The following is a 16551-nucleotide window of genomic DNA, read 5'->3' as shown; positions in this document are numbered from 1 at the left end:
TGCCTAAATTATTGCTAGTAGCAAATGTATTCTAAGCACACACTACATGCAAATAATAGATCAACAGAAGACATTAATTACCGAGAATCAAACATTGCCATGAAGTGCGAGTATCTGACATTCCCATCTTCGTCAAGGGGGATTCTGTCAAGTAGCTGCTCAAAGTCTTCATCAGTAATCTCCACACTAAACCTGAAAGAGAAGTTAGTGCCAATCACTCTAATTGTCTGCTTGACTTGCATGCACCTAGAATAAGCCAAACATATGGCTGCCATTACCACATCGCCCGCACCATCGAGAGCACCCACGTGAATATCAGAGGTTAATCAGGTTTTTCAGCAGTGAAAGAATTTCAAGCCCAGGACCCTCACACAGAGCTTGGCCGGTAGATAGCAGCGCACAGAACCATGTCAGATTGTCCTCTGTAAGACCGCATTCATTAGCCTAAAACACTGGTATTGCTTAAACAAGCTAACACTTCAAAAGGCTTTTCAGTCGTCCTGTTTGGCATGAAAGAAAATTTACAAAAACATTGCTTTTCATGACAAAAAGAAGTGAATTTGGAAAGGATATTATAAAAGCTCTAAAGAATTCTGGCCAAGGAATATTTCAAAAGTGGCTGTATTTATTCAATAGCAAATAAGGTTTTTTTTTCATCCCCGGAGCAGAGTTTAAGCATAATCCCTAAAACACAGGCATAATTCAGGATGACTTAAGAAAATAATGATTGATGAACAAGGCTTCATTCAGTATCTGAAGGCGCTGATAATGAACAGCTGACTTTTGGGGGAAGAAGGTTGAGAAGGGGATGGGAATAGCGGTGAGTTTCTTTACTTGTGGCAAGAGTGAAGAATACTATGCCAGAAATGACTATTCAGCTCATCCTGCAGACTGTTCATCACTTTGACAGATTTATGTAAATAAAATAGACCTTTGTAAAAATACAGAAAGATTCCCTGTCATGGGTGTAGACATAAATGTCTTTCTCAGGACGAAATGGCCCAGTTTCTTAAATGTTCTATAAAGTTATGTATATCACAGTGGTAGAAGCTGATTAGCATGTAAAAGACATTTTGTTTAATTCCTATATTGTACATACATGGTATATAGCCCTGCACAATAAAATATGGTAATACACTTAATGCAATTATAGAAGCGCACACAGATCTTAAACGTTAGACGCATTACCCCTTAGAGTTATAGGCTGTATGAAATTAAAGTGAGTAAAGAAATGTAAGAACTTAAAAGGCCTCAGTGGAACTGTGTGTTGTAGATGTATTTGTTTGTGCTGAGCAATATAAGTTTATTACATAAAAATGACAGATAATAGGGAGCAGCGGAGACGTCTGGTTTGGGGGCTTTATGTTCAGCTCACACTTAAATAAAATGAATATAAAATCTGCCGGAATGAAAATAGCCAACATGTAATAATATTGGATCTATTGAAGTCTATCTCCTGGAGACAGGCCCGGCGCTCCATTAGGCAAGGTTAGGCACTTGCCTAGGGCGCCGGGCTCTGGAGGGCGCCACAGAACTGGAAATTAATTTTAAAACTGTGCGGCGACCGCTGACCATACCTGTCACGGCCGCCGCACAGCATCAGATGGACGGGGAGGGGGGGAAGAGGCTATTGCTCACCACCGCCGCCTCTCTGCTCCGTCTCCTCCCCTCCACTCACTAGTGTCAGTGAGTGGAGGGGAGGAGACGGAGTAGAGAGGCGGCGGTGGTGAGACAAGGTAAGAAAAGACGGGGTGAGGGGGGAGAAGGGAGGAGGGCGCCGATTTTTGCTGGGGGGGGGGAGAGGGCGCCGATTTTGCCTAGGGCACCATGGACCCTAGCATCGGCCCTGCCTGGAGATATGTATGAATTGTCTCTGATAAACAGGCAATTGCCAGAACACGGGTCTGGTAAGAAAGTACTTGTGGAATTAGTAGACAATTGCGGACTGCAGATATTTAGGGCAAAATGGGTCAAAATGAAGCTAGTTTAGGGATTATTTCTGGTTGAGATACAAAAAACAAACCAGTATTTAATTATCAATAAGTTATTGGAAACAGCAATATTCGATATATGGCGAATTTACTAAACTAATGAATTTGCATTTTGAAATGTGTAATAAGATATCCTAGATGAGTCTAGTCTGTCATGGCTAGTTCACCTGTTGTGACTTTAAACCCTAGAAGTAAGGAATATAATAGTAATACATGACTCAATCTAAGTGGAAAATCAGTTACGTAAGCTTTATTCCTCATTCTTCCCAGACTTTACCATACATTGGAAACACTGGTCTATGAACAAATTGATATGTGCATTGAGAACATCTATATTATCTTTCAGTGCGAGGTTTAAGACCACACTCAAATTATGATGTAAACAATACAATAATGGCTATAACCCTCTTTTATTTTCAATGTACAGATCAGACCATCATGGGAACAGTTCACTTCTCTATACAAATCTATTTCCCCAAGTAGCCTCGGTCTTGCTCAGTGGCGGATCCAGGGGGGAAGGCGATCGGGGCGATCGCCCCCCCTAGCAGGGGCTTGCTGCCGGCGGCTGCACAATATGTGCAGGTCCGCTCGGCAGTGACAGTGTGCTGCCCGGCTGCTCTGATTGTGTTAGAGCAGCCGAGCAGCACATTGTCACTGCCGAGCGGACCTGCACATATTGTGCAGCCGCCGGCAGCCGCCGGCAGCCTTGAAGTCAAAAACGGGGCAGGGGCCTAAATCGCCCCCTCCCCCCTAAATCGCCCCGGGTAGGATACTTTTCTAGATCCGCCCCTGGTCTTGCTACTGATCTAAACTGTCTAAACATAGACTCAGATATTGTCAGGCCAAAGACACCTGAATTTATTACAATGTTCCAAATACAATCCTGTGATCTCACCCCATTATTTACACAAATACATATATTTTTTATACAATGCATCTCGTGATAGTATTTTTAAACACATTTAATGGACTCAGACTTCTTACTTGAAATGAATGCAGTGGTTTATATGTGTATACTATACTATTTATACTTAATGTAATATAGTATGTGTATACTATACTATTTATACTACATGTAATATAGTTTGTGACTGTGTACACTATATTATTTATACTACATGTAATATAGTATGTGTATATTATACTATTTATACTACATGTAATATAGTATGTGTATACTATACTATTTATATTACATGTAATATAGTATGTGTATACTATACTATTTATACTACATGTAATATAGTATGTGTATACTATACTATTTATACTACATGTACTATAGTATGTGTATACTATACTATTTATACTACATGTAATATAGTATGTGTATACTATACTATTTATACTACATGTAATATAGTATGTGTATACTATACTATTTATACTACATGTAATATAGTGTGTGTATACTATACTATTTATACTACATGTAATATAGTGTGTGTATACTATACTATTTATACTACATGTAATATAGTGTGTGTATACTATACTATTTATACTACATGTAATATAGTATGTGTATACTATACAATTCATACTACATGTAATATAGTATGTGTATACTATACTATTTATACTACATGTAATATAGTGTGTGTATACTATACTATTTATACTACATGTAATATAGTATGTGTATACTATACTATTTATACTACATGTAATATAGTATGTGTATACTATACTATTTATACTACATGTACTATAGTATGTGTATACTATACTATTTATACTACATGTACTATAGTGTGTGTATACTATCCTATTTATAGTACATGTCATATAGTGTGTTTATACTATACTATTTATACTACATGTTATATAGTATGTGTATACTATTTTATTTATACTACATGTACTATAGTATGTGTATACTATACTATTTATTAGGGATGTGCACCGGCGACTTTTGAGGTCTCGTGTTTTGTGTTTTGGATCCGGATTTTCGTTATTTTTGAGGTTCGGATTTGTCTCGCAAAACACTTGACGAAAGGTCTCGGTTCGGATTTAAGGTTTTGGATTCGGATTTTTTTTGAAAAAAACATAAAAAGTTTAAAAATCAAGTTTTTGGGCTTATTTTCACTCCTAGGCTATTATTAACCTCAATAACATTCAATAACAAGCATTTCCACTAATTTACAGTGTATTCTGAACACCTCACAATATAGTTATTAGTCCAAAACGTTGCAACAAGGTATCTTTCTGGACTGCGTAGAGGAGTGGGTCACCACAATATATATTAAAAACCCTGAACTTTTATGATTCGCACCAATAAATGTACCTGGACTGCGTAGAGGAGTGGGTCACCACAATATATTAAAAACCCTGAACTTTTATGAATCGCACCAATAAATGTACCTGGACTGCGTAGAGGAGTGGGTCACCACAATATATATTAAAAACCCTGAACTTTTATGATTCGCACCAATAATTGTACCTGGACTGCGTAGAGGAGTGGGTCACCACAATATATTAAAAACCCTGAACTTTTATGATTCGCACCAATAAATGTACCTGGACTGCGTAGAGGAGTGGGTCACCACAATATCTTAAAAACCCTGAACTTTTATGATTCGCACCAATAAATGTACCTGGACTGCGTAGAGGAGTGGGCACTGGGCACCACAATAAAATATATAAAAAACCTTCAACAGATCTGCATTACACTACACATACGGCTGCTCCTCCATCCTCTCCATCATATACATGTTGGAGTTTTAGCGTGTGACAACCTCTTGTTTTTGATAATGTCAGTGCATTTTGAATATTTTTCAATTTGCCCCACACCACTGAATGTACTTTATCTATGATACGCAATACGCATCTATCTATCTTGACTGCGTAGTGTGGTGGCCCCGGTACCCAATTTGGTACCGGGGACACAATACCTCCATCAACCCTCTAAATCCCACTCCACTGATGGCGGACACCGGGCGCACGTCTAACACCAACATTGCAGTTACAGCCGCAGTTATACGCTTTGCAATAGGGTGACTACTATCGTATTTTGTGGTCATGGCAAACGACTGTTGGACGGTCAATTGTTTTGTGAAAGACTTAGCGGTCTTACGACTTCCCCTCTGGGAAGATGACCGACTAACAGCAGCAACAGCAGCAGTGGCAGTAGTAGGCGTACCGCTGCAGGATTCCTCGGATGAATCCCGTATTGAGGAGGACTCAGTCTGGCTGCTGACTTGGGCTGCAGGACTGAATCTGATGGAGATTGTGGAGGAAGTTGACGAGGAGGGTGTTGCTGGTGTGTATCCAACTGGACCACGGGATTTAGGTGTCCCTGTACCGATGAGGGTCCTAGCCCCAGTTCCTGAACTAACCACTGAACTATGAAGGTTATTCAGGTGACGTATAAGGGAGGATGTTCCTAGGTGGGCAAGATCCTTACCCCTGCTTATTTGAGCTTTACATAAGCTACATATGGCCATACATTGGTTGTCTGGATTTGGATAAAAATAACTCCAGACCGAAGAGGTGCATTTTTTGGTCTTCTGACCAGGCATGACGATGGGCTTTTTCATCCCATGGACATCAGCTTTTTCCCCCCCTGGTGCCTCATTTACAATAACCACATCACCATCCTCATCATCAAGGTCCTCCACAGCGCCAGCTACATCATCAATAGCCTCCTCCCGAGCCACCTCTTCCCGTACAGTGATGGGAAGGTCAGGCTTGACAACCACCAACACCCTTGGACTCGCCTTGGGGATTTGTGATAATTTCTCTTTAGAAGGCAGAGTTGTTTGCTGTTTTGTTGCTGACAGCATAACTCTCTTCAATTTTTTGTAGGGGGGGGGAGGAGGAGGAGGGCTAAGATCCGTGGGTGAAGCTGAACCACTAGTCATGAACACGGGCCAGGGCCTAAGCCGTTCCTTGCCACTCCGTGTCGTAAATGGCATATTGGCAACTTTACGTTTCTCCTCAGATGATTTAAAGTTTCTCTTTTTGCTACTTTTTCTTAACTTGGGCTTTTTGGATTTTACATGCCCGGTACTACGAGATTGGGCATCGGGCTTGGAAGACGACGTTGATGGCATTTCATCGTCTATGTCATGACTAGTGGCAGCAGCTTCAGCATTAGGAGGAAGTGGGTCTTGATCTTTCCCTACTTTATCCTCCAAATTTTTGGTCTCCATTATATGTAGCACAAGATACTGCAGAATGTGTGAACTTGGTAATATTGCAGTACCAATGGACTTATACTGCTGGATTGGTTTTGCAAATTTGGTTATAATTATTATATATTTTTTTTTTTTTTACATTTTTTATTTTTTTTTACTTTTTTTTAATTTTTAAAAAACTTGGGAATAGTGGGGAAAAAACTATGCCCTTAGAAGCACAGAGCACAGGACACAGCACCACTGGACTGAACAGGACACGGCACAGGACCCAGCAGCACTACGGAACTCAGCAGGACAGAGCACAGGACACAGCACCACTGGACTGATACTGCAGAATGTGTGAACTTGGTAATATTGCAGTACCAATGGACTTATACTGCTGGATTGGTTTTGCAAATTTGGTTATAATTATTATATTTTTTTATTTTTTTTTAAATTTTTTATTTTTTTTTACTTTTTTTTTACTTTTTAAAAACTTGGGAATAATGGGGAAATAACTATGCCCTTAGAAGCACAGAGCACAGGACACAGCACCACTGGACTGAACAGGACACGGCACAGGACCCAGCAGCACTACGGAACTCAGCAGGACAGAGCACAGGACACAGCACCACTGGACTGATACTGCAGAATGTGTGAACTTGGTAATATTGCAGTACCAATGGACTTATACTGCTGGATTGGTTTTGCACATTTGGTTATAATTATATATATTTTTTTTAATTTCTAATTTTTTATTTTTTTTTACTTTTCTTTTATTTTTTAAAAACTTGGGAATAATGGGGAAATAACTATGCCCTTAGAAGCACAGAGCACAGGACACAGCACCACTGGACTGAACAGGACACAGCACAGGACCCAGCAGCACCACTGACCTCAGAAGGACAGAGCACAGCACACAGCACCACTGGACTGATACTGCAGAACACAGCACAGCACTGCACAGCACTGCACAGCACTGCACAGCACTGCACAGCACAGCACAGCACAGAACTAAACAGCACAGAACTAAACAGCACAGAACTAAACAGCACAGAACTAAACAGCACAGAGGACCACCTAACACACATTCCCTCTACCCTGATCAATGCCCGAGTGAAGATGGCGGCGACTAGCGGGGAATTTATAGGATCCGAGTATCGCGAGATCCGACAACGGGATTATGAGTCAGAGCCTCAGTTTCACTTTTGAATTTGGCGCCAATACCCGGATCTGTCTCGGATCCGACTCGGATCCGCAACGTTCGGGTGGGCTCGGATTTCATAAATCCGAGTGCGCTCATCCCTACTATTTATACTACATGTAATATAGTATGTGTATATTATACTATTTATACTACATGTAATATAGTATATATGTATACTATACTATTTATACTACATGTAATATAGTATGTGTATACTATCCTATTTATACTACATGTAATATAGTATGTGTATACTATACTATTTATACTACATTTAATATAGTATGTGTATACTATACTATTTATACTACATGTACTATAGTATGTGTATACTATACTATTTATACTACATGTAATATAGTATGTGTATACTATACTATTTATACTACATGTAATATAGTATGTATATACTATATTATTTATACTACATGTACTATAGTGTGTGTATACTATACTATTTATACAACATGTAATATAGTATATATGTATACTATACTATTTATACTACATGTAATATAGTATGTGTATACTATCCTATTTATACTACATGTAATATAGTATGTGTATACTATACTATTTATACTACATTTAATATAGTATGTGTATACTATACTATTTATACTACATGTACTATAGTATGTGTATACTATACTATTTATACTACATGTAATATAGTATGTGTATACTATACTATTTATACTACATGTTATATAGTATGTATATACTATATTATTTATACTACATGTACTATAGTGTGTGTATACTATACTATTTATACTACATGTAATAAAGTGTGTGTATACTATCCTATTTATACTACATGTAATATAGTGTGTCTATACTATTTATACTACATGTAATATAGTGTGTGTATACTATACTATTTATACTACATGTAATATAGTATGTGTATACTATACTATTTATACTACATGTACTATACTATACTATTTATACTACATGTAATATAGTATGTGTATACTATACTATTTATACTACATGTACTATAGACTATAGTACATGTAGTATAAATAGTATAGTATACACATACTATATTACATGTAGTATAAATAGTATAGTATACACATACTATATTACATGTAGTATAAATAGTATAGTATACACATACTATAGTCTATAGTATGTGTATACTATACTATTTATACTACATGTAATATAGTATGTGTATACTATACTATTTATACTACATGTAATATAGTATGTGTATACTATACTATTTATACTACATGTACTATAGTATGTGTACACTATACTATTTATACTACATGTAATATAGTATGTGTATATTATACTATTTATACTACATGTAATATAGTGTGTGTATACTATCCTATTTATACTACATGTAATATAGTATGTGTATACTATACTATTTATACTACATGTACTATAGACTATAGTACATGTAGTATAAATAGTATAGTATACACATACTATATTACATGTAGTATAAATAGTATAGTATACACATACTATATTACATGTAGTATAAATAGTATAGTATACACATACTATAGTCTATAGTATGTGTATACTATACTATTTATACTACATGTACTATAGTATGTGTACACTATACTATTTATACTACATGTAATATAGTATGTGTATATTATACTATTTATACTACATGTAATATAGTGTGTGTATACTATCCTATTTATACTACATGTCATATAGTGTGTTTATACTATACTATTTATACTACATGTTATATAGTATGTGTATACTATTTTATTTATACTACATGTAATATAGTATGTGTATACTATACTATTTATACTATATGTAATATAGTATGTGTATTCTATAGCATTTTTACCAGAAAACTACATTACATAATGCATAGGTATTCATTCCACAGGCCGTCAGACATATATTACAATACAAGTGATTGGCCATTGAATGGTTCAGTCACTTGGGAAATACACAATTCTCCCACAGCTATTTATCCCTATTATCTATGTATAGCCAAGGTGTCCCTGTATACTGGCGGCATAGGGCAGCTGAACTAGGAAACTAGTCAGACATGTTCTTAACATACAACAGGCTTTATTTTGAATGAGCAAAGCATCCCTATAAAACATTCATTTTTTTATGTCAGTTCTCCACACTCCCAACAATGGCTGCTATGCATGTGAGCTGAATGGGAGACAGTGATGTAACACTGAGACAATGACAGGATTAGGAGACAATAGTGGGAATCAAGGAGACAGAGGTTGTGAGACAGTGCAGAGGAAGGCAGAGGAGCAGCAGGGAAAGACTATGAGGGGGTGGAAATACTCAGAAATAAATATCAGTGTTGTATGGGCCTTAAAAGCCTGTGCCTACAGAGATATATCCATGTATACAAATATTACCAACATACTAAATATACCCACATTATACATAGAGACATCTTACATGTATCAATATATTCATGTCTTAAGTGTACTAAGTCAAATGACAGATATAGTGCTCTGATACTATCACTACCCAACATGGGGATAGACAGACATGCGGACAGACAGGCCTAGGGCGCTGCTTAACACCATACAGGTTCCTAGGACAAGCGTCTTTGGGCCTCCACAAGATTATACCACATTGCTGGCTACATCTTAGAGAGACCTCATTGTCAGCAAACATGTCCAGGACCCCCAATACACAGACAACATTGCCAGCGACATTGGCCATTTCAGGGTGACTCCTTGGATAACTAGACTGCACATAGGCACCCACTCCTCAGACATCCCATTACTGGACTGCACTGTGACTGCGGAACCACAACTGTACAGACCCCTCAGTGACCCCCCCATTTCCTTCCCACAGAGTCCCACTTCTAGGATGGCATAGAGACCTATATTACTGTTTACCTGCTCAGCCCAGTATGGGTTTTATTAACTTCGACGAGAACATTTATGTCACATGTGCATTGTTTGGAGATTTTAGGGTTTTCCTGCTCTGTGAGCATCCCTATAATATTCAGCAAAACGCTGCCTAATATGTTGGCACTATGTAAATAAAAGGTGATAATAATAATCAGGAGCCTGATTCATTAAGGATCTTAAATGAAGAGGATTCTTATTTCAGTCTCCTGGACAAAACCATGTTACAATGCAAGGGGTGCAAATGAGTGTTCTGTTTTGCACATAAGTTGACTGTTTTTTTCATATATCAACTTTAAATTTCAGTGTACAAATAAGCTATTAAGTATTTGTGTGTTACATGAAAAAACAGTCAGTATTTAACTTTTGTGCAAAACAGAATACTAATTTGCACCCCTTACAATGTAACATGGTTTTGTCCAGGAGACCGAAATAAGAATCCTCTTCATTTAAGATCCTTAATGAATCAGGCCCCAGGATATTACACCACCGGGAACACCGACTCAGAGCTCCGCTGCTCAACCTGGCAAAAGATTTAATTTGCTCAGAAAATCTCTCCCATTACTAGCCCAATTTAGGGTAATAGGTTGGGGATTGTTTGTATCAATCAGGGAGGAGATGGCTGTGGATGGTGTTACTAGTGAAGATGACAGGGGATAGACAGAAAACACACATCTATAGACAACTTTAATTAGAGCTTTTATTTGAAATCAAGATACCTGCTTTCAATGGCTGCTCGGAATTCCTGTTGACTTATTATGTTTCTTTTGAATTTATCAATTTTCCTAAAGAAAAAAGGAAGAGAAGTGATTACTTATATATGTGTCAGTAGGTCAAAAATATTTACTTTGAACTATAAAGCTTCATAGTAACACGCAAGCAATGTAAATATATGTATAAACTTCTGTACATAATATTTTTATAAATGTTCTGATGTCATCACTTCAGTGTTCATCAGAAAGACCTATATTATAAAAAAATAATGCACAGCTATTAAAAGTCACTTTTGATTTCCATGGTCGCCTGTGTAAATGTCCTTGTCTACATCCTTTTTATGGTCACATAACTTCTCTGTAACTTCTACAATCCTTATATATGGGGGGGTGCATTATCCCATATATACAAATGTACCACCATGATACCTATTTACATACCTCCCAACATTTAACAATTCTTAATCGGGACACAGACACACCTCATTCGAAAGGTGGCATGGGCATGTCACGTTACAGGCATCTTCACACAGGGTCTGGTTATCCAACAGGCTAACTAGGCTTCAGCCTAGAACGCAAAGCATTTGAGGGGGACGCAACATTTTTTGGGGTGTAAAATTGTGACAGGGTGAGGTATAAACTGAAATTCATTCATTTTTCCGTTCGGCTATAGAGATCTGATTTCAATGAAAATGTAATGAGTGACAAAGATTGCGGTCACCCTTTTAAAAGGCCAAGTAGAGCTGAATATCAAAAACAAGGGAACAGAAAAACTAGGGGAGGGGGGCGGATTTTAAATGAAGGAAGACTTAGTTCTTACCTAACACACATTAGACTGGCCGGGAAAGCGAGAGGGGCGCTATGATCGTATTAGCCTGGCGACCTAAACCTTGTCTTCATATCACAATGGATGTAGTCAAGCCAATGGGGTGTGTCTAGCGCTTCAGAAGCGCTATGCCACTCCTAACCCCCTTAAAACACCCTGTAATTGCTATGTGCTCCAGAGGTACCTGCCTTTGGCATGTGTGACACCTGCGTAGCATGGTTAGCGCAGGGGAGGGCTGGCAACTTTTAGCTAGGGGGGAAAGACTCGACTTAGGAACATTTTACAGGAAAAAAAATGCAGGTAGCTCAGTGACCCAGCCCAAAGTAGCCCACTATGGGACCAGCCCCGGGGGGGCAGATGCCTCCCTGCACCGCTGCCCAGGTTGCCCCTGGTTAGCGGCATATAAGCCTACCCTGTCTTCAGCTTTGGAAGATACAATTTTCAGGCAGGTCACACATATTTTGCATTAAATTGTTTTGCACATGCCCATACGCCAGAGAACGCAATTGTATCCAATTCATTTGCGTGCGCAAAGGACCCTTACTACAGTCTATGATTTCATGGGCAAGACGGGGAGCAGACTGGGCGTATGCACGTAGTCAATGTACAGTAAGGACATGCCAAGCTCGAGCACACACAGCAACGTCCAATTCAAGCCTTGGGCATCTCAAAGATACATGTTTTTCTGTTGTATCTCTTGCACCAGCTACAAGTCACGTACACATGCTAGAACATGCTAGAACATGCTAGAACATGCTAGAACATATGTTTAAAATTAGGAGCAACTGTAAAAACACATTTTTTGTACAGTAGACATTCAAAACATTCAAATAAATGTATTTTATGAACAAAAAAAATATGTTTTTAATGTTTTGTCATTAATGACTATATTATTAGCAGGTGACATTTATAGATTTTTTTTTTTTCAGTTGGGACTTTATATTCCACATATGTATTAGACGTGCCGTACCTGTTAGAGCAAAGCGTACCTTTACCTCTCCTTGTCCAATACAGACGTGCATATGTCCAATTTACGTGCGTTTTACAAAAAACTCAACTTACATTCATTTTGCTTTCCTTAATGATTCAGGTCCAGGGTGTGCATTCTGTCATCTTTTAACAAAAATTTATTTCAGTTCATTCTAATTCAGGTGTTGATGTTAGTAAGTTCTGAGAAGGTTTAGTGCACTTCTCTCTTGAAACAAACCACGTTTCTGTAGTACAAGTACATTACAAACGCCATCAACCCACATCCTGCACTGATGAGAGCTAATAAGATTGAATCCGCTATATGCATTTTGTATCCATAATAGGAAGTCAGACTAATTCTAAGTCACCTCAATATAACCCTAATGGGCCCACTGCTCACATACACAGTGTCATCACTAAACTTACTCAAAAGTTGCCAGCAGCGCTAGAAAGTCTGCCTGGAAGAGGTTGGTGATTCTGGCTTCCACTGCAGTCAGTGTAGACAGCGGGCTATTGGCACCGTCCCGATGGAATCTGAAAGCAATCAGCAATATTACCCTCATGGAGGAACAGGGTCACAGGCAGAAATATACTGATTTAATACAGTTATTTCAAATCGTGCCAAAATAGTGGCTACAAAATTCATCCAGAACCTGACGATGAATTATACAACTGCTGCACCCCTTCTAAATATTTCTCAAAATCAATATGATACAACACTTGTGCTGCTGTTTTACAATTGTCACTGACTGTCAACATGTGTGCTGTTATTTTGTTACGTAAAATGTTGTATATCTGCAAGATTTTCTAAATTTGTTGTAAAAATTTTGGTGCGATAAACCCCGTCCTTTGTCAAGATCAATATCTGAAAACAGTCACAATGGAGAAAACTGCACATTTTCAAATACAAGTTTGCTGCACCTGTTGTGCTACAATGAACATTTATAAATGTGCTACTCTTTATGTTCCATCATATGCAACTTGGACGTTGCCAGCATAACAGTAATACAGTCTTTAGTGCCACCTGGTGGACAAATGTGCAAGTGCAGGCATTAACAGTTTTAGTCACAGCCATATTATGAAAATAAAAAAGCAAACGGTGACTGGATCACTATAAATAAGTTATGGTAAAAATGTATTTAAAGGAAATAGCCCATGACGCTTATTTATATAATTGCAAATGTACTTATTTTTGATATTGTGTGTATATTGGTAAAGGAGACCAGAGGAAGAAATTTGTTTTCAGTTTTAACTTTGCTTGAGGAAATGTATTATTTCTGAGGTATATACCTGATGCTGTAAGCCTTTGTTGAGAAAGTCTTTTGTGTATTTTGGTAGGGAAATGACTTGTTTGGGGTTTTGTAACTTTTCTTTGGGAATGTGTATTCTGCAAGTGTCTGAAGAAAGTACCCATGTTAATCTCTTGTTAATTAGACCTTTTGATGTGTGAGGGTCCAGCACCTGAAGGCACAGAAAGGTTTAACTAGACTTGCTGTTAGATTTCCTGTGTCTAAAACAAGATGCAGGAAATCACAGCATTCAGTGCAAACAGGAGGGGGGAAAGAGGGACGCCAGCGCCACGATCATGTGAGTATTTGTATACTCACATGATTGCGGTGCCGGATTCCCCCCCCCCCCCCCCCGCTGAGCAAAAAAAAAAAATGGCCCTGCTGTCAGATGTCCACTGTGTCCAAAATAAGAAGCAGGAAATCACAGCAAGGTTTTAGGATATCACAGATAAGTTTAAATACTGTTAGCTTTGCACTGCATGTAAATCCATGTTTGCGTAAAAACATTGCATCTTGATTCTAAAAATAGTTCAGACCTCAGGGCAGGGCCAGATTAAGGGAATGGAGGCCCCTGGGCTAAGGGGGCCTCCGTTCCCCTGTGAGGGCCACCCCCTCCCCGTGATCCGAGCCCCCCTTCCCCTGGCACTTACCTCCTTCTCCGGCACACTGTATGCTCTTTACTGAGGAGATCTCGTGAGAGTGAGACTCAGTAAGGAGACTACAGCGTGCTGGAGAAGGACCGCAGTGAAAGTGCTCAGCAGCACTGATACTGATCAAAACTGCTGCTGAGCACTTTCAAGGGCCCCCTGGATGCCATAGGCCCCTGGGCTGTAGGCCAGTTAGCCCTATGGTTAATCCGGCCCTGCCTCAGGGGGCTGGCTTACCCTGTGGGGCTGTATCCAAAAACTGTATAAAAAGCACTGTTTTGTGTTGAAAATTGTTCTTCTTGTTTCATCTGACCTGCTCACTGGTACTTTCAACCAGGGTAAGCAACTAAACATCAATTGTTCATAGACCTGCTTGGAAACTTGTCTATCCCTGTGACCTACAGATCCAACTCTAATCCGTTCCCAGCTGTTCTGAGATTTGGACCCAGCTTTCCGGTACCACCGCTCTCCCCGCTACCCAGCAGCTCTGCCCAGTGTGATAGGCCATCCATCCACAGCAACCCTGATCCATAGGAAGAGGTCACTGGTACCAGCCCAGGTACAACAGCAACAGGGTACATTAGCAGTGTCAGTTACCCAGAAGAAACACGGTTCTGGATGCCGGTAAGGAGTCCAGTGGTGGCAGCATTTGTAAGCCCCTCCTACTGCGGTTAGAGGGCGTATTTGGGATAACGAAAGGGAACGGTTTCAATGTAAACCCAGCCGGTTTCCAGCAATAACAGACAGGGTGGCATAGGCGGCTCATCCTGTTACACAAACTATACAAATTATTATTATTATTATTGATTATTAAGGTGTATGGCGCTGTGGACCGCCAGGAAAGGATCTGCAGCACCATACATAGAGTATGGGACTACAGTACAGGGTAACAATACACAGTATACAGGCAGTACAAAAACAAAGTGCAATAGTTTCAAAAAGGACAAATAAGGTGCAAAAAGTACAAAAATTACAAACTTAGCAGAGAGCAGGTGCACAGGCAAAGAGGTAAAAGTGACTACCAGAGCACAGATAGAGTGGAGAGAGTCAGCGGCGCACGCACCCCTCCCCTAACAAAGTTTTCCTACATACGGCACTGTACTATACAGCAGCCGCGGCGCTGTCAAAGAAGCGTATACAGCACCGCCGCAGGCGCTTCTTTGACAGCGCCGCGACTGCTGTATAGTACAGTGCATGCTCAGCAGCTCTCTCGCTGTTGCGTGAAGAAAGGAGGCTGAACCTGTGCCGACTAGTGTGGACGCCACTAACAGGATCAGGGCAAAGACAGATATGTAAAGGCAAGGGAGAAGAGGAGAGACAGTGGCAGGACTAAAGTGATGAAAAGGAGAAAAGAGGGGGGGAGTAAAGGTCCCGACTAAATGTCGGGCGTGACGTCATCACGCACGACATATTCAGTGAGAAGCGGCAGGAGAGAGGATGCTGGGTCCCGGTCGCCGCTGGATTGGTAAGGTTTTTTTATTTGTTTTTCTCTTCCTGGAGGGATTCAGAGGGAAGATGCAAAGGGGGCACAGCAAGAATGCAGAGGGGCATAGCGAGGATGCAGAAAGAATGCAGAGGGGGCAGAAACGATGCAGAGGGGGCAGAGCGAAGATGCAGAGGGGGCAGAGCAAGGATGCAGAGGGGGCAGAGCAAGGATGCAGAGGGGGCACAGCGTGGATGCAAAGGGGGCAGAGCGCGGATGCAGAAGGGGCAGAGCGAGTGGATGCAGAGGGTGCAGAGTGTGTGGATGCAGGGGGCACAGAGTGTGGATGAAAGGGGCACAGAGTGTGTGGATGCAGAGGGTGCAGAGTGTGTGGATGGAGGGGGCACAGAGTGTGTGGAGATGAAAGAGGGCACAGAGTGTGTGGAGATGAAGGGTGCACAGAGTGTGTGGAGATGAAGGAGG

General features: G+C 39.9%; 1 protein-coding gene across 1 annotated transcript in view; it reads right to left on the bottom strand.

Moving 5' to 3' along the window:
- LOC142139400 (EF-hand calcium-binding domain-containing protein 6-like) overlaps nt 1-16551 on the bottom strand; it is a 101059-nt gene that overhangs the window by 52951 nt on the left and 31557 nt on the right. The window contains exons 10-12 of the mRNA XM_075196975.1: nt 13136-13243; nt 10921-10986; nt 82-192 (exon numbers count right to left, since the gene is read on the bottom strand). Coding sequence (XP_075053076.1) covers nt 82-192; nt 10921-10986; nt 13136-13243 — 285 coding nt within the window. The remainder of the gene's footprint in view (nt 1-81; nt 193-10920; nt 10987-13135; nt 13244-16551) is intronic.

Source organism: Mixophyes fleayi, chromosome 1 (genome assembly GCF_038048845.1).
Source record: "Mixophyes fleayi isolate aMixFle1 chromosome 1, aMixFle1.hap1, whole genome shotgun sequence".
NCBI lineage: Eukaryota > Metazoa > Chordata > Amphibia > Anura > Limnodynastidae > Mixophyes > Mixophyes fleayi.
This window is presented reverse-complemented; position numbering and strand designations above follow the sequence as displayed.